At 36.7% G+C, this 21,055-nt stretch overlaps 1 protein-coding gene across 1 annotated transcript in view; it reads left to right on the forward strand.

Annotated features, from left to right (window-relative positions):
- The window catches only part of LOC111143503 (mannosidase alpha class 1A member 2), a 192,433-nt gene that overhangs the window by 159,375 nt on the left and 12,003 nt on the right, over positions 1-21,055 (forward strand). Inside the window, exons 11-12 of the mRNA XM_022497308.1 lie at positions 2,889-3,061; positions 6,058-6,173. Coding sequence (XP_022353016.1) covers positions 2,889-3,061; positions 6,058-6,173 — 289 coding nt within the window. The remainder of the gene's footprint in view (positions 1-2,888; positions 3,062-6,057; positions 6,174-21,055) is intronic.

The raw sequence follows: 21,055 nt of genomic DNA on the forward strand, positions 1-21,055 counted from the left end.
TCTCACCACCTTGATGAGCATGGTCTTCTGCTAAATAATTTAACTAGGTTTGTAGGAAACATTGCTGAATCTGTTCATGAAACCGAGTAGTAACTTAGTTTCAGACCTATTGTATCTGCATGGGAAGCTAGATTGATACATTATTTTAGTTTATTCTGAGATATAAGGCAGAATTGGTGCCAAATGAGGTCTTAGACTTTCAAAATAGAGTACTGTCCCCCCTCCCCGTTTCTAGATTTAAAACAAAAACAAAAAACCCCAAAACTCCTGAACATGAATAAAATAATGACTGTTACTTAATTTAATTTACTTCTTATTGAAGTTGGCTAAGGTCTTCCCTAGACCATGTGCAATATATTACATTTTGGAAGAAATTTTAATGTTTACATACATATAACATATTCAATGGACAAGAGATCCATTGGACATGGAGTTTTGGACATAACTCTTTTCTTCCTTAAAGGAAGTTAATAGGGAAATAGTTTAAGTTCTTCCTTTACTGTTAGCCTTCTGAAACTGAAGTCCAATCACCTGTCCCAGTATATTCCTCATGCTTTTTTATCTTTTGTTGGATTTCTTTTCTTGACCTAAGATGCTTATTTTTCCCATCTCTACAGACTCTACCTATCTGGAAGAGCCCTGTGCCTTACAAACTAATCTATGCCGCCTTTAAATGTATCTTTCACTGTCTTGCTATTGACCTTTGTCACATTTGATATTTTATTCTGATTTTTTTTTTATTTGTGCATGTCTCTTAAGTTTGCTTACATTATATGATTTTGGCATCCTCTTAGAGTTCTTTTTACCCAGGTACTAAATTATTTATGGTTTCAACTCATTTTTACTTGCTGGATTAGTTAGTTTCCTTCTGGAAGTGAAGTATAAGTGTAAATGGGAAATTTAAGCTAGAAAATAGAAATTAAGTGCAAGATTATTAGGAAATTATTTTTTATAATTAAACAAAGGAACACCTAAGAAATAATGCCCTCAGAAACACAAAGCCAGTGATTTGACCAGCCTAATGGATATAATTGGTACATAATTTAGGCTTGTACATTCTTATTTACCAACTTCTCACAAAGCAGATATGTTCTCTTTCTGGTATGTCTTTTTTGTGAAGTTGTGAATGGCCAGAGAGAGAAAATTTTTAGTGAGAAGTTTAAAATGTTAGTATCATGCAGCCAATTTCTACTTCCAGTTCAGGCAATATTATCATTACAGAAGTTATTGTCTAATTTAACATTAGTCTTAAGATTAACATTTGAAAACTCCATATGATCACCTCTTAGCATTCATTCTTTGAGAAAGGAAAAACATGAGAAATTCAGATAAAATGACCTATTCTCCTCTTTATTGAATTGCCATCACCTCATTGCTTATGGCGTTTAACTTTTATCGTCATTTTAAAAACATTTATTAAATGCCAAATCATATTTGAGCATATGCTGACCTTGTTAATAAACAGGATAGATGTTCTTTAACAAAAAATATTGATGAGTTGTTGGTTAATCCTAACCTCAAATCCCATTGAAGAGCTAGCTGGTAAAAGCTTTATGTGTACACAGAGTTATGCATACGGTTTCACAGGCTTCTTGGCAGAACACTGTCTTCTTCCGGAGCCTGTCACAGAGTTCATGACCCTCAGGTTGAAAATCTCTTGCTTGAGTTCTGCTTTAGTTCTCTTAGACTTAGTGGTAAACTTTTCTGGATCATGTATTTTGCTTTCAGTAGAACTATCAACCATTGGTACAAGGCTTTTGGTTTTGTGGTTTTTCTTGGAGGTGATGGTTGGTGAGAAAGACTGGCTTTTCACATTTGTATGGGATTACTTAGAGCTTATAGTATCTCCCTTGTAGTGCTGAAATTTGTTACAGCAACCCATGTCGTGCCAGCAACTGTGGCATGGTTCTGTTTATGGTCTACCAGCATTATAGTTCTTGTTTTACCTTTTCTTTTCTGAGAAAATATAAAAATATCTAGCATTTTTTGGAAGAGATGAGAGTCCTTGAAACTACCCCTAAAAGGAAAGAGAAATGGCAGCTGAGAATGGTAATTATGTGTGAGCCCAACATCCCAGTGGAAGATGACTTCACATTGATCAGAGTTAAGGTGCTCAGTGTAATTAGAAAGAGGTTATTGAAAAGACTTCAATGTAGTGCTGTATTCCAGCCTGAATGGAAATCATGTCATTCAAAAAATAGAATGTAGTGTTGAAATGTATGTGTAATGGCCCTGTTTTATTCAAATTGATAAATGGGCAATACTGATAAAATTCTTGGTGATTGACAGTTTGAATCTCTTCCTTACTATATATACAGGGGCCATAGGAGAGAAGAGTTTATCTTTAAAACTGCTTTAAGTTTGAAAATACATTGCTTTTTATATACTGTAGGATGCTCGAAAAGTATATAATCTACACCTTAATCTAATTCAAGATCTGAGCTCTAAAATGTTTTCTTACATATGTGTGTTATATTTAAAAGGACTTTAAAATTGTTCTGACTTAAAAAAAATAATTCTGCACAGTACAATTATCTGCCTCATTTTATTTTTGAACAGAACAGAATATGTAATGTGCTTATGTCTAGCTTTGCATTTGTTGCCAGAGGATTACTAGACTCTTGTCAGTATAGTTGGATTTAGCGGTATGTTGATGTGCATTATGTATGAGAAATATTTCATGTCAGGATAATAAGAATATTTATAAGGCTAGTATAAGAAAACCAAATGTGGATCTTTTAAAGTCACTGATTTTGCAAAACAGCCACAATAAAAATAAAATGAACATAACTTTACATTATGCCCCATTCTTTCAGGGGAAAAAGAAGCTCTGGCAAACAAACACAAATGGTTTATTGTGCTCATTTGTTTCTTTTGTCATGTTACAGCATTAAAGCTGGGTCCTGAATCATTCAAGTTTGACGGTGCAGTAGAGGCTGTGGCAGTCCGGCAGGCTGAAAAGTATTACATCCTCCGTCCAGAAGTAATTGAAACCTATTGGTACCTATGGCGATTCACTCACGATCCAAGATATAGGCAGTGGGGCTGGGAAGCAGCACTGGTAAATAAGCCAATATTTCATTTTTTGTGCAAGAGCATTAAATCAAGCCTGCCCATAGAGCCACATGTCCTCATCCATGTTACCTCATGTTCAGTAATTGTAGTGCGGCTTTATTTATCTGATGCAAAAACTCTTGTTACTCAATTTAAGTTGCAAGTTTCTTTCTTTTCTTTTTTCTTTCCTTTCCTTTTCTTTCTTTGTTTCTTTCAAGATTTTATTTGTTTGAGGGAGGGGCAGAGGGAGACGCAGAATTTTAAGTAGACTCCTCACTGAGCACAGAGCCTGTCCCTGTTGTAGGGCTTGATCCCAGGACCCTGAGATCATGACCTGAGCTGAAGTCATGTTTTGCTCAACCATCTGAGTCACCCAGGGGCCCCTTAATTTAAGTTACTTAAGCGGTAGAAGTAAACCTTAGAATCCAGTTTAGTTCTTGATTAAAACTATTTTCCTACTAATGTTCACTCATTATTCTTCTTGAATAATGAAAAATCACTTAAAAGACATTATGGGTTTCAGTATGATTATACAGTTTCTTTACTTGCCAGTTAAGGCTTAACCTCTAGGAAAAAAAAAAAAAAATCCTAAAACTGCCCAGACTCACAGCTGGGGTAGATTACCCACTATTCACTTCAGCTTGTGTTCCAAGTAATTTCTTAGTGGACCATCATAAGAAGAATCAGTGAATTGTTAAAATTTTTCTAGATTGAAAGACTGTTTATTTACTTATCTATTTATGAGACATTTTTACTGGTTAGTAAGTAAAGAAGTCAAGTGGTTTTTTCTTAAAATCCTAGCCTTTCAGAGAACCCCATGGCTGTCACTACCCAGAGAGGAAGAAAAATATTAGTCTTCTCATGAAAGTATAGCATATTCCTGGGAGTGAGGGAGTGTTTTATTCTTTGAGATATACTAGTTATGACAAATAACAGTAATTATGATGAATATTCATATTGCAGTTGTTTAACTTAAAGTTGCAGCCTAGACAGAATTATGACATTGTAGGGGAGGTAAATAATGTTAGTAAATATCTTTGGTAAGAATGTGCAAGATATGTTTTAGGGCAGAATGTAGACCAGTTTATGTAAAAAGAAGGTTTCACAACCAGAGTATAAATAATGTGAACTGAAATAATTACGCTTTAAATTCAAGTTTCAGAAGATGCCATGATGAGGAAAGGCAGGGATGGAGATAAAAGAGGAAGATTCATATCTTAATTCACATTTTAAATAGAAGTTGCTTTCTTGTCCATCACTGGACATACCCATGTTGGATATGAAGAAGGTAAAGGGAAGACAAACTGAGACAGTCTCTATGTCTTCTGTAGCTTTAGCTATTACATTCACATCTTCAGACTTCCAAATTTGAGTATATTTGCATGAAAACTTGCCTTCAAGAAATTATTCCAAATGACTTAAGATTTAGTCATGCCTCCCTGCTACTTTCACAGTATCCTTAAACTGCTCTGATAGTTTTCTGGTGGTGAAGACACATGATCATTACATAGAACATGGTATTTAAAAACTCTTGAATTCAAAATATGTTTAAAATATTTAGGTAAGAGGGAACCCTGGGTGGCTCAGTTGGTTGAACAGCTGACTCTTGATTTCAGCTCAGGTCATGATTTCAGGGTCCTGGGATTGAGCCCTGTGTTGGTCTCCATGTTCAGTGGGGAGTCTGCTTGAAAACGCTTTCTTCCTCTTTCTCTCTCTGCCCCTCCCCCTGCACGTGCACATGCACATGCACTCTCTCCCCTCTCTTTTTTTCTCTCTTTCTCTTAAATAAGTGTTTAAAAAATATATTTAGATAAAGTACCAAACTCTTTGGTAAGAAGACTTTTAAAACCCAGCTATAGTAAAAATGGAACTATAGAAAAATGAACAGCTTGATTAAATAAAAACTTTCAGTGTTAATTAGCTTTTCATTAGAGAAGAGGAAAACCAGAAGAGTAAGAAAGGTAACAAGATTAGGAAAAAGAAGCCATGGCGGTAATGATTAAATAACTGTACCTTCATATGACAGTGTCTCAGGGTTATGTAGAGCAGAGAAAGAAAAGAACCACATGTGATTCAACTTCTCGTGAATGGCTTATTTTTATAGTGATAGACCTGCATAAGCAGGATATTTGCTTCCTTTGAATTAAAAACAGGTTTGAGTGGGTGCCCTTTGATTCCATGTATTTTATTTAGACATGTTCAGAGATGCAAGAAGAGATCTAAATTAAGAATTTTAGCTCACAGTGGGGCAGTAGAGAGCACAGTAGTTAATAATGTGGAGCAAATTATTACTCTTTGCCTTAGTTTTCCTGTCTGAAGTAGAGCCTACTGAGACACCTCATGTGTTGTTAGAGATTTTAATGTTAATACATATGAAGCCCTTACAAGACCCTCCAGCACGTAGCAAAAACTTCATAATGGTTAGCTTTTAATATTGTAATTATTGTAACAGCTATGTGGGTGAGTACATCCTGCCAGTTGGTACCACCTGTAATGCCTAACTTGTGGGATTGTAATATAATGTCTGTCATACAGTACGCTTGCAGTAAGTATTACCTCATTGCTATTACTAGGGAAAGCTCCTAGGTAATAACTTTTTTCAAAGCATGTTTTGGATTGTTTATTCTTAGAAGTGAAAAAATTGTCTTTAAAATTTAATTCAAACTAACCTCCCCTGGTTTGTCAAAATTAACGAGGATTTATTGTGCTATACAGGTCTCTAATTCAGTGTGAATAGTCCAAACTTGACTTTCCCAAGTGAGAAAAATGTAAGATGTTTTTAAAAGATGAAAGAGTTTTGGAGAGGGAAAAGTTCCACAGGAAACAGGATACCTCGGTTAATTTTTCCAGTGCGAGAATATTTCCATTTGATAATAAATCTTATTCTTTAACCTGTCAAATTCTTACATAGATCTTTGTGAACTTTTAACTACGGTTCCTTAATTTGTCCTTCAAAACTTGATATTCTGTGGAATTGATTGTTTTGTCTGATCTCTTTCACAGGCTATTGAAAAGTATTGCCGAGTCAGTGGTGGTTTTTCTGGAGTGAAGGATGTGTATTCTTCTACTCCCACACATGATGATGTACAGCAAAGTTTCTTTCTTGCTGAGACATTAAAGTAAGTAGATACCTTTAAAAAGTTTTTATTGTGGGCTGGTTTTGCTCTGTGATCACTACATGATGAATTATGACTGTGTGGTGTGTTACACTAGGTTTTATTACAAATATCTTTTTATGTAATTGGGTCTTAAATTTTTAGCTGCATCTCAAGAAGAGTGACCACTATGAGGTGGATATTTTGTCAAATAAGAGTTTATACCTTCATTTTGTCCTTGGCTCTGTGGTGTGCATTGGAATCCCCTGGAAGACTCCTGAAAACATGCATCACTTGGGCCATATCCACAGAGTTTCTGATTTGGTAGGTGTAAGGCCAAACCTAAGAATCTGCATTTCTGATGGATTCTCAGCTGATACTCATGATGCTGGTCCTGGGACCACACCTGAACTCCCTGCTCTGGCTAATGAAATCAGTTCAGAATAATCATGGAGTTTTAAAGGTCCTAGAGGATATATGATCATAGTCATGCATCCTCCCTGTGAGGTTTCCTCTAAAGATATACATAAAAGGAAGGGTGGAGGGGGGAAGACAGCTATTACTTGAGTTTATTCAGAACTCCAGGCAGAGCTCTATAAACTGACCTGGAAGAAGGTGGAGACTTGAAATGTGTCCGCTTCCCTAAGGACCTGCAAAGTAAATATCTTTTGATACCCTCTCTTAAATTTCATAAATTTCCTGTCTGCCTATTCCCGAATGCTTCATAAATTGTCATTCCATTTGTTCAAAAAAATGTATTTACAACTGTTTATTTTTAACTTCAATCTCAGATCCAATAAGGATCATTTGTTGCATTTGGTTGTCATGTCTCTCTGGTTTTCTTTAACCTAGAGCAGTGTTCCGTTTTGCTTCTGTCTTCTGTGACATTGACATAAGTGTTCAGGCTAGTTGCTCTGGAGAATGTCCTTTAGTTTAGATATTTGTGCTTTGTTTCTTCGTGATCGGATTTATGTTAAATGTTTTGGGCATGATATTGTATAGATGATGTGTCCTCATTGCATCCTCTAAAGAGGCACGTGATAACAGGTTAACCCATTACTGGTGACTCCAAGTTTGATCATAGGTTAGATTCGATTAACGTAAAGAATCTTACTTGTTGGGGTACCTGGGTGGCTCAGTGGGTTAAAGCCTCTGCCTTCGGCTCAGGTCATGATCTCAGGGTCCTGGGATCGAGCCCCACATTGGGCTCTCTGCTCAGCAGGGATCCTGCTTCCCCCCCTCCCCCGCCTGCCTCACTAGCCTACTTGTGATCTCTCTCTCTGTCAAACAAATAAATAAAATCTTAAAAAAAAAAAAAAAAAATCTTTCTTGTTTTTGTGAGTGATAAGTGATCTGTGGAGTGGTTGGTAACTCCCTGACTGGGTAAATATCCTTTTTCCAGTAGTCTTTCACCCAGTGTTACTAGCATCTTACTCAATGAACTATTACTGTAGTAGTGGTCAAATGCTGATTTTGAGGCTTCTTCTAGTCTTAAAAAGAAATTACTTGATTTTCAACATTCGTATACCATTTTCTTCACATCACTCTTCTGCTCAAAAAGCCACAGCTCAAAAAGCTCATCTCTAGCTTCATTTCTCATTTCTTTTAACTATAGATTCTATCCTTAAATCAAGCTATAGTCAAATATATATGAATATACCTATGGAATATATATATTCCTTTGCATTTCATTGCCTATTTCATATTTCATTGGCTCTGGTAGGAATATCTTTACGATTTCTATCAATTCCCTTCTCTTATTTCTAAATTCAGATCTCACCTGTTACAGATTGGCTTTCATAATTCTGATTCCTCATCAGTATAGACCTTGAGTACTTTAGTACATGGGATAGGGCTGCAAATTTGTGCCATGCTGCCTTTCCCTTTCCAGTACGTGTATGGAATATCTCCAGATCACCAGTTGACCACCTTGGTACTTTCACTGCCAAGTTCAGAAAGAATCCATTTGAACACAGCACTCTAGGTAACCAGTTTGTTTGTTTATTTATAAATAAATATATATATAGACACACACACACACACACACACACACACACACACACACACACCAATACTAACTACAATACTAACTATAATACTCCCAGAAAAACACATATATATGTTTGGATCAATAAAAATGAAAAAAATCAAACAAGATCAATCCTACAGGTAATTATAACTTCTAGACTGAAGAAATTATCACAGTTGAGTACTACATTCAGCACCAAGCTTCTTGGTAGTTAAAGCAAAAAGAAAGCATTTTGTTCAGTGTCATTCTCATCTTTGTGAGTTGGGAGAATGTATTACTGTAACAAATGAGACCGAATTTTTTTTTTAACTGCTAAATTATAAGATGACTTAATTTGATAGCTCATTATTAAAGACTGAACTACTAGATGAAGCACACAAAAATGCCCTTATTATAGGTCAAAAAGAGTTGAATATTGGGAATTTTACTTGGTTCAACCTAGTACAAAATGCCAAATGTCTTCAAACATTGATGTTATAGAGGATGTCAGACTCTTAATGTGACTTATTCTTTATAAAAACTTGTGGCATTTGAATGAAGACATTTCTGTGAAGACTAATATAGGTTTATGTTTTCTTACTATTAAGATAGAGCTTAAAACTCTATAGAGCAATGAAGACTAGTATGATTTCCTAGATTTTTCTCAAATGCTAACTAAACAGGATTTTGTCAGAAGCTGAGTAACTGTTACCTGAAGATTGCTATTCTATCTAGTGGTTCAAATTTATTGTTAATTCATTACAGGGCAATAATCCATTAGTTTTAGCTACCAGAGATGGCAGCTGATTAGCTTGGCAGTGGCAAAGTTAAGTGTAAAAGCCTGTGGTCTTGACCTAGTTGAGGGCCATTTAACCTGGGATGATATACTATATCTAGATGGACTATAGCTGTAGGTAAACATTTTCCCCCAGAAGATAAGATGCTGTGTCCTCTTTCCTTGCTTCCCTTAGTAGTTGCCAATTTGTTTATTCCTATAGCATATATACTGATGGCACAATAAAAACTGTGTAATCAGTAAGGTCAGAGATAGATTCCTTCAAAGCCTCTTTCCTTAAAACTCTTACGTTCTATTAGAGGAAATAAAACACGTGCAGATTTGTAAAAAAAAAATGTTAAAAATAGTAAGTGCATAAGAGAAATGTTAATAAAGTGAGCCAAGTTTTCTGGAGGAGGAAGAGTTTACTTAACCTAGAAAGCATAAAGAAAGACTTCCTGAAAGTGGTGGTATTTAAACCAGACCTGAAAGCAAGATGAATACAGTAGGATGAGTTCATATTTGGGGAGTAGCTATAAGGCAGACAATGAAATATTAAGGATGAGATATAAGCACTCTTTAGTGTAACTGACGGTTGCTAGTATCTTATGAGATACAGAGATTTGGAAAGAAGGAAGAGTAGGAGATAACATTAAAGTTTTCAGTGTGGGTAACTGTAAGGGTTATGACACCAAGCTGCAAGAATAAATAGATTTCCAGAAAAGATAATGGGCTACTTTTGACGTGTGTTCCCAGGAGACATTTGAAAATACAGGTCTGGAGCTAAAAATACAAGTTCAGGAAGATTTTTAAGGATGTAGAGAAAAGAAAGCAGATATCTGATCCTTTGAAGATGCCTCCATGTAACAAAGGAGGTGTTCCAGGTTAGCCTGGTAGAGTGCATTTATCCTCCACTCTCTCTTGAAAGCCATTAGAATGATTATAGAGGGCTAAGAAGGTGTAAAGAACAAGCACAAAATAAACGAGAAAGAAATCAACAGCAGACAATAGATGTCTGCTTTTAGAAGATGGAAAACAAGAAGCTAAAGTACCTGCATGGGGAGATGTTAATGAAAACAAACTGGTGAGTGCTTCAGAACCTTGGAAAGACCAGAGACTATAGGGTGTGTGGTAGGGTTGACAACTGTAGAATTTTTAAGTAAATTTATGTAAGGAGTAGCTAGACCCCAGGTTCACCCCTGCTTCATCTCTACCGTGAATGAAACTAGAGATTTCTTGTCTGAAGAGGTTGAATCATAGAGGCTGTGGACTTAGTGATGTCACGCACAGCTGAAAACAGGAGATTGGAGGGTTCCTTTCTAGGAAATGAATTAGCCTACAGGAAGAAAAACTAGAGCTATGCTACATGAGATTCCGACAGAAAAATGGCCACATCCTCCTCTGTTCCCCAGTGGTGCAGCCACCAGTAAATGCCAACATGCCTACGGTTTCTAATCCACATTAGGGGCCTGGCTTTTAAATATTAATGTGCACATTGACTTAGAAATATCATCAAGCCTGATGTTTATTATATATACTTAGAGTTTTTAAAGTTTATTTAAAAAACAAAATATGACTACAACAAGGTAATTTGAGAAAATATCCCAGAAGTGAAGGACATGAGTTTCCAGTTTGAAAGCAACCATCAAGATTCCAGCACAGTGGGTATAAACAGACTCACACCAAGACACAGCGCTGTATTCAAACCCCTTGGGGTAAAGGAAAGATCTATTGGCTTCTAAAGAGAGGGAGATTAAGTCTTGGGAAAATGATCTGACATCAGGATGGCTTCAGACTTCTCAAGAACAGTCGTGAAAGCTAGAAGCGGTGGATCGGTTCATTCAAAATTATGAGAGAAGGTTAATTCCAATTTAGAATACCAAGTTTTAAGTCATGCAAAGCTCTAAGGTCTACTATCTAAGTTAATGCCTTGGAGGATATATGCTATCAAAACTGAGTATAAACCAAAACAGAAGACATGGGATGTAGGGAACAAGTGAAAGGAAGATCAAGAGGGTTATTGGTCTAGACTGAATGTGACAGAAGGCTCCAGAGGGATTTTCTCCAGATTAAAATTTATAGGATGTTTCTATCTGAATATTTTAAAAGTAGATTTAGACAATTGAAGATTTTGGTGTATTATTAGTAATAAATACAAGGCAGTCTGCTTTTTAGGTGAGGGGAGGAATTGTGTAAGAAAGGAAAAGCCGTGAATAGCTTTCAGCTAAGGGGAAATTGCTTAACTTGAAGCCTTTTATTTGGAGTCTGGATTGTTTTACAAAAATAGGTAAATAATACCACTGCTGCATTTGTCTGGTTGTAAGAAGAGAAATATATTCTTTGATAATGGGCTTGTTTTCTCCAAGAATTTTCTTCTCATTGGTTTTTGGTATAATAGGAGCTGATCCAAAGTCCCTTATTCTACAAGAATCCAAGAGACGTATCTGTACCTCAGTATCTACATCCATTAACCTAGGCCTAACTCAGCTCTCACCGAATCTTGGTGAGATGCATCTGTATTGGAAGGTCTCAGAAATTGAGAAAAGTATACATGTTGAAGATACATTTCTGTTTTTCTGAGTTCGGATGTATTGACATTAAATGGTTATGAGAAATCACAGGTTAGGTGGAATCCTAGTCCTCTTAATAAGTTTGTTATTGAAAGAGAAATACCATAAAGACCAAGTTTACTACCACAGTTTGTCTGCTTCCACTGGCACAATATCTGGGGCAGAAACAATGTTTTGTGTGCCTTTCTGTGACTCTGGCTTGTGCACTCCCCCTCCTTCCTATCTCTTAAATTCAAACTTTGAATATAATAGCGAAATTCTGGAAAACTGTATAATATGTCAAGGATCTTGGTCAAAGCTATGGAAAAAAATTTATGTACAGGGGTGTTTATTACTGTTCTAAAATTAGTTATTACATGTTCAGTAGTAGTTGGACAGTTAAATAAATTATGGCACGTCCACATGGATATTAGGGAGCCAGTTATGAACTCCTCATAATAGAATATTAAGTAGGCCATTAAGGCTATTGATATTAAGTAGGCTATTATGTGCACATATGCATAGGTATAAAAAAATGTGTACATAAATAACTCCATGTGTATTTTAATACCAGAAACATTCTGTTTTTATTTTTGTAATCAGAAAAAGTCTTTTAAATAAATTAAACTGCAGCCTGCATCAGTTTTCCTGCATCAGAATTAGTGGCTGTTTTTGTATCTAGAATCAAAAGGAAAGTTTTTTGAGCTACAAGAAAATCTAGAGGTCATTCAGTCCAACAAAAACCACCACAATCCATTTCTTCCTCCCACACACATTCCCAATGCTAAGTCTCTTTACAACACACAGAGTATTTTGTCATAAAGTCTTTTCTCAGTCTTGTCAGTTGATGGGCAGCTTGCTGCCTCAAAAGGCCAACCCATGCCACTGTTCAAAAGCTTTTTTTATTAGAAAAAAATCTCTCTTATTTTCAGTTAAAATCTGCTTCACTGAGTTCCATTCAGTGATCCATGTTTTGCCCTTTGGAAATATACAATCTTCCGCATAAATGTTCACTAAAAATACTTGTATTTGCCAGGCTAAACATTGTAAGTTTGTGTCCTGTTCTTTCTATGACAGCGTTCTCCTTCCCTTCTCTGGAGATGAGTGCTTGGTTTTCTAGACTGAACACTGTATTTAAAATGTGGTTAAACCGGGGTGGGTTACCAGTCCCAGCTGTGGCCATTATACTCCCATTAGTGCAAGATAATACTGTTTTCTATTTTCTGCTAACCCTGTCTGTGTAGTTTGAAATTTTGTGGTAGGTTTTTTGGGGGCGGGGTTGGAGAGAGGGAATGCATGAACTAAGATAATTGTTTTCTGTCTTATATTTGGAATGGTTAATTTTTCTGAAATTTATTTTATTTTATTTTTATCCTTATTAACTTTATTTTGTTAGGTTTAACATACTCTAATTTGTTGAAATTTTGAACTCTTGAGTTTTTCATTTAATGTTTTAGCTATTCTAGCTTTGTGTCACTCAGGCATTTAATAAATATGTCTTCTCTATATATACCCAGTTAATTATATGATACAAACATCTAACCACGTATTCTCAACCAGTACATATTTATCTGTTTCATCCCAGCTTTTCCCCTTAGTAGCTGTGTGACTTTGGACAAGTTACTGAATTTTCTGCCTCAGTTTTATCTTATGTAAAAAGAGAATTAGTAATAGTGTCACCTGAAAGAGTTGTTATGGAGGTGAAGATAGCGAAGCATTTAGAATTATACCCGGCACAAAATACAGCATAGCAGGTGGAAAGTCGCTGGAGGACAGGAGGGCTGGCAGCCAGGGAAAAAAGCTAGATGTGAAGCAAAGGAGAACAAGGACAAACTGGAACTTGCAAGGACAAAAGATCCCATATCTGTGTCTCATGGCCTCCAGCTTTGATAAGCAGCTAATTTGCAGAAGAAGCTGGCACCTTTTGCCAGAGGGCTATCCATGCCTGGCTTAGGAATCGGAAAAATTGCTGAGGAGCTCCAATAGGAGCTGCAGGTGCTGCAGGTGGGGCCACCGCCCCACCCTCCAAGGTGAGCCAGGCCATCCCCAGCATATGCACAGTGTTATCAGCACACGGCTGTGCTGCACTCCCCGGAACGCAGAGTGCAGGCCGCTCTTACTGCAACCTGCACATCACGTGCGTGCATGAGCCGCTGTAGCCAGCCCTAACTTAGAACCACACAGAGAAGGTGGTTCTGACAGTTGTAGCTCCAGCTTAGCTGTGTTTGGCCAAGCCCTCAATCCAGACAGTGAAAGAAATTAAAACCTACTTTATATCCTATAGTATGCAATATCTGTATATAAAAGACCATTGAAAAACTGTTTTAAAGCTATACTAACTACGAGTAGTGGTACAAGAATAAATGGAACAGTAGAACAGAACAGAGTTCAGAAATAGGCCCCCTTATATGTGGGAATTTCATCTTTGAAGAAAAGCAGTGCAGATCATTGAAGGAAAGTCAGATTAGTTAATAGGTGATGTTAGGAAAACTGTTCATTAGGAAAGAGTCCTGGGAATTCAGCTGGATCCCTGGTAAATAACAAAACTGATCTTAATATAGATCATGCTTTAAATATAAAAAGTGAAATAAAATCATTAAAAAAAAAAAATGGAATTTTTTTTTCCCAACTCTGGGAGTGAAGATGGCATGGCACAAAACCCAGAAACCATAGAAGAAAAGATAAAATATTTTAGCCACTTGAAGTGGAAAACATCTACAAGGGGGAAAAAAAAATCAGTAAAGTAAAAAATGGCACACTGGGAAAATATACTTGCAAAACATTTGATAGTCAATGGGTAAACTTAAAATCTGAAATTAAGGGAAAAATACTAAGTTAAAATAAGTAAAGGCATTTCACTAAAAATATAGATGGAAAATAGCATGAACAGTTGAAAAATAAATGTTTGACCCACTCAGAGAAATGATGTAAACTTAATAATCAGATGCCGTGTTTTACTGTCCACTTCAGATTTTAAAAATTTGTGTTCTGGTGTTGGTAAGGATGTAAAGATCTAGTCATTTACCCAGGAGGTGGGAGTGTGTGTTGTTTGATGTGAGTGATAGAATATTTGGGGAAGAACCTATTGAAATACTAAGTTCACATAAATTTTGCTCCAGGAGTCCTACTTCTGTTGTAGAACTGTCCTGCAGGTGTACTCCCTCAGATGAGGAAGACTGATGAAAAAGGTGCTCCTTGCTTCCACATTGTTGACCTTTGCTTCTGTACTGAATAATTAAGTGCCGCATGTACCTTCTCGGCCACATTTCCTGTTAGACTGCTTTCCCCAGGCGTGTGATCTGTGCCCACCTGTTAGGCCTCTTCACTTCCGTGTCCTTACTCTTGTTGTCCCTTCTGTGCGCAGTGCTCATTCCTTTTTTTTTTTTTTTTTTAAATCCCTAACAAAATCCTATTATTTCTCAAGGCCTTGTTCAAAAGCCCTGTCTTTGAGGCCTATCCAACACTAAGGCAGAATTAGTTCATCCTTAGGTATACTCACAATACTTCCCTGGCTCCGATAGTCTACAGGAAACATTAACACCTTCGGGGCTTGATTTCATGTTTGGGTTGAGTATACACTCAACAAATGTTTGTTGAACCGTACAGAATTAACGGCTAATTCTTGCCATATTATAATTGGTTGTGTAAACATCTGTCTCCTCTGTATTGTGCCGCTTCTCAAAAATCAAGACTACTGTTGTTTTTAATATAGTTTATTTTTTAATTATAAAAATAATATGTGGATATGGCATGGTGAATTAAATATTAATGTGGAACATAAAAATGAAAAAGGAAAGTTTCTCTGTATTTCCACATCCAGTTTCACTTCCCAGAGATAATTATTATTAAGCTGTTCTTGTTGTATCCCTTTTAGGAGTTTTCCAGATATAACCAAACATATAAAAATTTATATTTATAATGTATATCTTTTTAATAGCCTTTTTCCCCCTACTGAGGCATAGTATACTTACTGTTCTGAGACTTGCTATTTTCTTCTTACTCTTTACTTAGAGAAGGTTTCCATATGGACACATAAATCCAATGAGGATTGTCATTTGTTTAATCAGTAATTTATTGTTAGATATAGAAGTTGGTTCTATTCTAGTTTTTTGCTGTTAAAAACATTTAAATGAACACCCTTTTACATATAATTCTGCTGTTTGTATGAATGTAAATATTGGCTAGATTCCTAGCAGAAAGATGGCTGGGTCAAGGGGCATGTGCATTTGAGTTATGATCATTTTAGAGTGCTAACTTCACAAAATTTCTCATAGATAGCTTTGGAAGTTCAGGGAGGAAAATGTTTTAGAAAATTAGCTGATCAGAAACGTTAGAATCAAGAGAATATTCTGAGAAGTAACAAAACATTTAGATAGTACTTGATAGGTGAAGTAAGCTTTGAGCAGGCTTTTTAAAAATCAATCTTAAATTATTTTGAATTTTTAAATGATTCATAATAAATTCAGACAAGGGAATAAGTCACTTAAATTTTTTTCTATAGGTTAAGAACACATAAATCAAACAGGTTCTTAGGAAATTAATGGGGATACAAGTTTCAGCATTTCTCACTCTTTCAAGCTGTCATTTCCTGGGATCCTTAATTCCACCTCTTTGCTCTAGGTGTGTCTGAGCTCTTTGCCCTTATTACTAAGTAAATGGTGATCAGAATATACAAATGATACAATGTACTATGAAGTAATTCATCTAACAGATACTAAAGTGCCTCATATGTGCCTTTGCTATTTTATGTGCTGGGGATGCATCCTTGAATATAGGAGAGAACAAAGCTGACGTCAAGGAACTTAGAAGTTTTTTTGAGTGCCTGCCCATAAAAATAGGCCCTTTGTGTATATATCATCTGTACTTTCCATTATGCTCTCCACTTACCCTGCTCTGTTTTTTTTCAGCACTGTTACCACCTGATACATATGTTTATTTTTTTATCTGTCTCTCCCATTAAGTAGAATGTAAGCATATAACTGCAGGAACTTTTGCTTTTAACTACTCTCACCTCCCTAGCACCCAGCACACAGTGTATGAGGCACTCAATAAATAAGTGTTACGTAAGGAAAAAGTTGGCTGTTTGCCTCTGTATGTTGACGCTCTTAAGTAGTAGTTTGTTTTTCAGCTTTATTGCGATCTAATTGACGTAAGATGTTGTGTAAGTGTAAGGTGTTCAGGGTGATTATTTAATACATTTATGTATTGCAGTGTGATTACCACCTGCAATGTCAGCTGACATCTTCCTTGTTGTGAGAGCGTGTAGGAGCTTTCTTAGCAGCTTTCAGGTATATAATACAGCATTGTTAACTGCAATCACAATGCTGTACATTAGATCCCCAGAACTTACCTTCAAACTTGATCCCCTGTGACTAACATCTATGCAGTCCCCCGGCACATGTAATCCCCATTCTGCTCTCTGTTTCTACACGAGTATGGCCTTTGAGCATTTCACATATGGATACCATATATCATATAGTCTTTGTCTTTTCTTTTCTGACTGATCTCACTCAGCATAATGCCGTCAAGGTCTATCCATGCTGGAAATGGCAGGATTTCCTTCTTTCTCATGGCCAAGTAGTATTCTCTGTGTGTGTGTGGTGTGTGTGTGTGTGTGTGTGTGTGTGTGTGTGTGTGTGCATGCATGTGCGTTTGTACACACCGTATCTTCTTTATCCATTCATCTGTTGGTGGACACTTAGGTTGCTTCCATATCTCGGCTATTGTGTAGCTTAGTTAATGTTGCCGTAAACATGGGGATGCATGTATCTCTTAAGATCCCGCTGTCATTAACTGTGGATATATACCCAGAAGCAGGATTGCGGGATCATGTGGCAGTTCTATTTTTAAATTTTTGAGGACCCTCCATACAATTTTCCATAGTGGCTATACCAGTTCGCATTCCCTCCAACAGTGCACAGTGTTACCCTGTTCTCTGCATCTCTGCCATGGTTCTCTTTTCTCTTTGATGAAGCCATTTTAACAGGTATGAGTTGATACCATTGTGGTTTTGGTTTGCATTTCCCTGATAATTAGTGATGTTGAACATCTGCATGTGCCTGTGTGTCTTTTTTTTTTAATGTCTATTTAGTTCCTCTGCCTACTTTTTAATTGAACTGTCTCATTTTTGTTACTGAGTTGTATGAGTTACTGAATATTTTCTATGTTAACCCCTTGTATATATGACTTGCAGATATTTCTCTGTAGGTTGTCTTCCATTTTTTATTGTTTTTATTGTTTTATTGTTTGTTCTGTTATGCAGAAGCCTTTTAGTTTGATGTAGTTCCATGTATTTATTTTTGCCTTTGTTGTGTGTGCTTTTGGTGTCGTCATACCCCAAAATCATTGCTGAGACACATGTCAAGGAGCTCTTTGTCTTTGTTTTCTTCTAGGACTTTTGCAATTTCAGCTCTTAAGTAGTTTTTAATCATATTTTGTCACTTCTAATTGTATTTTTTTAAAGATTTTATTTATTTATTTGGCAGACCGAGATCACAAGCAGTCAGAGAGGCAGGCAGGGGCAGGGGAGCAGGCTCCCTGCTGAGCAGAGAGCCCAAAGCGGGGCTCGATCCCAGAACTCTGAGATCATGACCTGAGCCGAAGACAGAGGCTTAACCCAGTGAGCCACCCAGGTGCCCCTAATTGTATTTTTTTTAAGTTTTTATTTAAGTAATCTCTACACCCATTGTGGAGCTCGAACTCATGACCCCGAGATCAAGAGTCACATGCTTTTCCAACAGAGTCAGCCAGGTGCCCTTCTAACTGTATTTTTTAAAGCATTCCCTGCTTATCTTATATAAAATTTCAGATTGCTCCCTTTTCCCCCCTCTCATTTCCCCTTTAACTTTTCTCCATAGCACCCAACTTCTAACATACTATATAATTTCCATAGGCGTTCCCCAACTTACATAAATTTCATGAGGGCAGTGTGTTTTGTATATTTTGGTTATTGTTGTATCTCCAGTATCTATGGAGGGAACACATACACTTGTTTCAGAATTAAGTATTTGTTGAATAAAGGATTGAATTATTTGATTCCAAGAGAGACAGCTGAAAAAATTGTTTTATAAGATCTTGCAAAAATGGGAGCAGGAGGGCGAAGAGAATAATAGACCTATTTTTGGGGGTTGAGGCTACGGGCTTAAACTCAAAATTAAGTTTGTGCTAGAAGATTGCTATCAGTGAATAGGTGAGGAAATTTATGAAGCAAGAAGAAAACGCCCAAGGCAAGCTGTGAAGAGTGGGGGAGTCAGGACAGTGGATTTGTTTTCAGTAGAATCAGAGGTTCAAATGCCCACATGAAGGAGAAAAGCAGAAATAGTGCCAACTAGCTGGTGTTGGAAGATAGATAAAGTTGGTAAACCTAGGGCAGTGGTTCTTAAGCTTGAGCTTGTATCAGAATCACCTGGAAATGTTGGTAAAGCACAAGATGGCTGGGCTCCATCACCCGAGATTCTGATTAGTACATCTTGAGTGGGGTCTAAGAGTCTGCATTTGTAAAAAGTTATGCTGCTCGTCTTTGAGGAACTGCTGACCCCTGTGAGTCAGTGCACCATTTATGGCAGAACCTAGGGGTCAAGGAATCACCTATGCTGACAAGGGATAGCCAGTACCCCATGCAGTCAGGTGGGCAGATCATTGCTGTTAGCTGCGTTATGTTGTCCAGTCTCCTCAACTGCTGGTCCACTGGAGGACCAAAACCATGGTCCGCATGGTTTTTAATTCCTCTTAGGACTCACCACAGTGTCACAGTGCAATCCAAATATTAAATGGTAGGTACGCCCACATACACAGAGTGAATTTCACTGGCACTCTTTAATAAAAGCATTTTTTTTTTTAGTTTCAAGCCTGTTACTTTGAAATATCCTTGCCATGTTTTTTTTTTTTTTGCTGCAGTAGAGGGAGCTACAATCCAGATTGTATTCATATAGCAATAACACATAATGGGGTTAATTTCCTTTTCCATCCTTTCCTTTTAGTCTTTTTTTTTTTTTTAATCCACTTTAATGAAGTACTTTAAATGTGCAGTTTATTGTCTTTGGGCAGATATATATGCCTGGGTAACTAGCATCCCAGTTATTCTGGAACACTTCAGTTCCTAGTCTTGCAGTGAGTGATTTCTGCCCCACCTCCAAATACGTAGCTGCTTTTGGTCACTGTAGGTTGCCTGCCTAGAATCTCATGTAATTGCAATCATGCAGTGTGTACTTACTTTTGTGCATAATGTTTTTTAGATTAGTCAGTGTTGTTGCATGTATCAGTAGTTCACTTTTTTCTGTTGGTAAGTAGTATCCTGTTGTAAGGGTATACCGTGTTTTGTGTATCTGTTATTCTCTTTTTGATGGCATGTGCCCTGTGCTTTTGAAAGGAATCGGGGGGAAAAAAGGAATTATGTTTGTTTACCATTTGACTACCTGTAAGTATTTTGCTCTTAATTTTTTCTTTCTAGGAAGTTTTTAATTCTTCCCTTAAAAGTAATGGTACCTCATTGGCTATTATCAAATAGTTACTGCCAAATAATTTGCTATTTTTAAATAAAATTCTAAATGTTTCTGATCTTCTTCTTAAAGTAGAGATGGCATAGATGAAACCATAGGAGCCAAAATTTGTAGCAACAGTCTTCCTCTCAAAACTTAAGTAAATATTGTTGCCTAAAGTTGTTATAAAAGTTCTGGTGAGACTTCCAGTTTTCCCTTTGCAAACAATTTTATTGACCAAGTTTTTCTTGATACTTAGCTAGGTTTGCTAATTAGCTGTTCTTTCTAGATGGAATATTTTAGTATGATAAAGAAAACTAGTAATATAGGAAAAGGTAATAGTAATACAAGAAAAGTAAATAGGAAAGGGTAATAGACCTGTAATCAAGAACTATACCGAAATGCTAATTGTAGCATCTAGGAGGTAAGCATGTATGGGTTTCACCCTAAAATTCTTTTGAAGTTTCTGAGGTGTGAAGGTTTTATAGTAAAATACTAGGGCAGGGGAAGAGGGAAAGCTAGTAAATTGTTGCCTAGGACAGATATTGTTACTGATGTTGCTTTCCTGCCCTCCAGTAGTTCTGGTTCTCCTTTTTATAGCCCCTATTATCTGCCCCTGCCTGTCAAGTTATTCTCAGCATAAGCAAATGAAAGCACAGTTAGCCAGCTCTCAGACTATTAAAGCTAATCCCCTAGTGAAGAAGGTTTTGAAGTAGGTTCAAAGACAGTTCTGATAATAGTTTTGTCAGTAAAGCATCAAGAGTAGCATGACTTCTAAATTTGTAATCAAAAGTGTCCAAGTAATATATTTGGGAGAGAGGGAGGAATCAATGAGATTTTTGGAGTGAGGATTCTTAGCCAAGGAAAAAACAGTTCGGGAGGAAAGATTGGAAAAACCAAGCCACTATTCCCTTCCATTTATCTTTCATCTTTTATCTTGTCTGTAACTAGATCCTAAAGTTAACCTCCTACCATGAGAAAATGACTATTTTTCCAGCTGGAAAAGTAGCATTAAATCTCCTGCTCTGTGCTGTTCTCTGCACCCTTACCCCTGACAGCTGATTTGCAAACTAAGTTAAATCCATAAGTATTTATTA

Source organism: Enhydra lutris, unplaced genomic scaffold (genome assembly GCF_002288905.1).
Source record: "Enhydra lutris kenyoni isolate GAN:26980312 unplaced genomic scaffold, ASM228890v2 scaffoldscaffold9, whole genome shotgun sequence".
NCBI classification, from domain to species: Eukaryota; Metazoa; Chordata; class Mammalia; order Carnivora; family Mustelidae; genus Enhydra; species Enhydra lutris.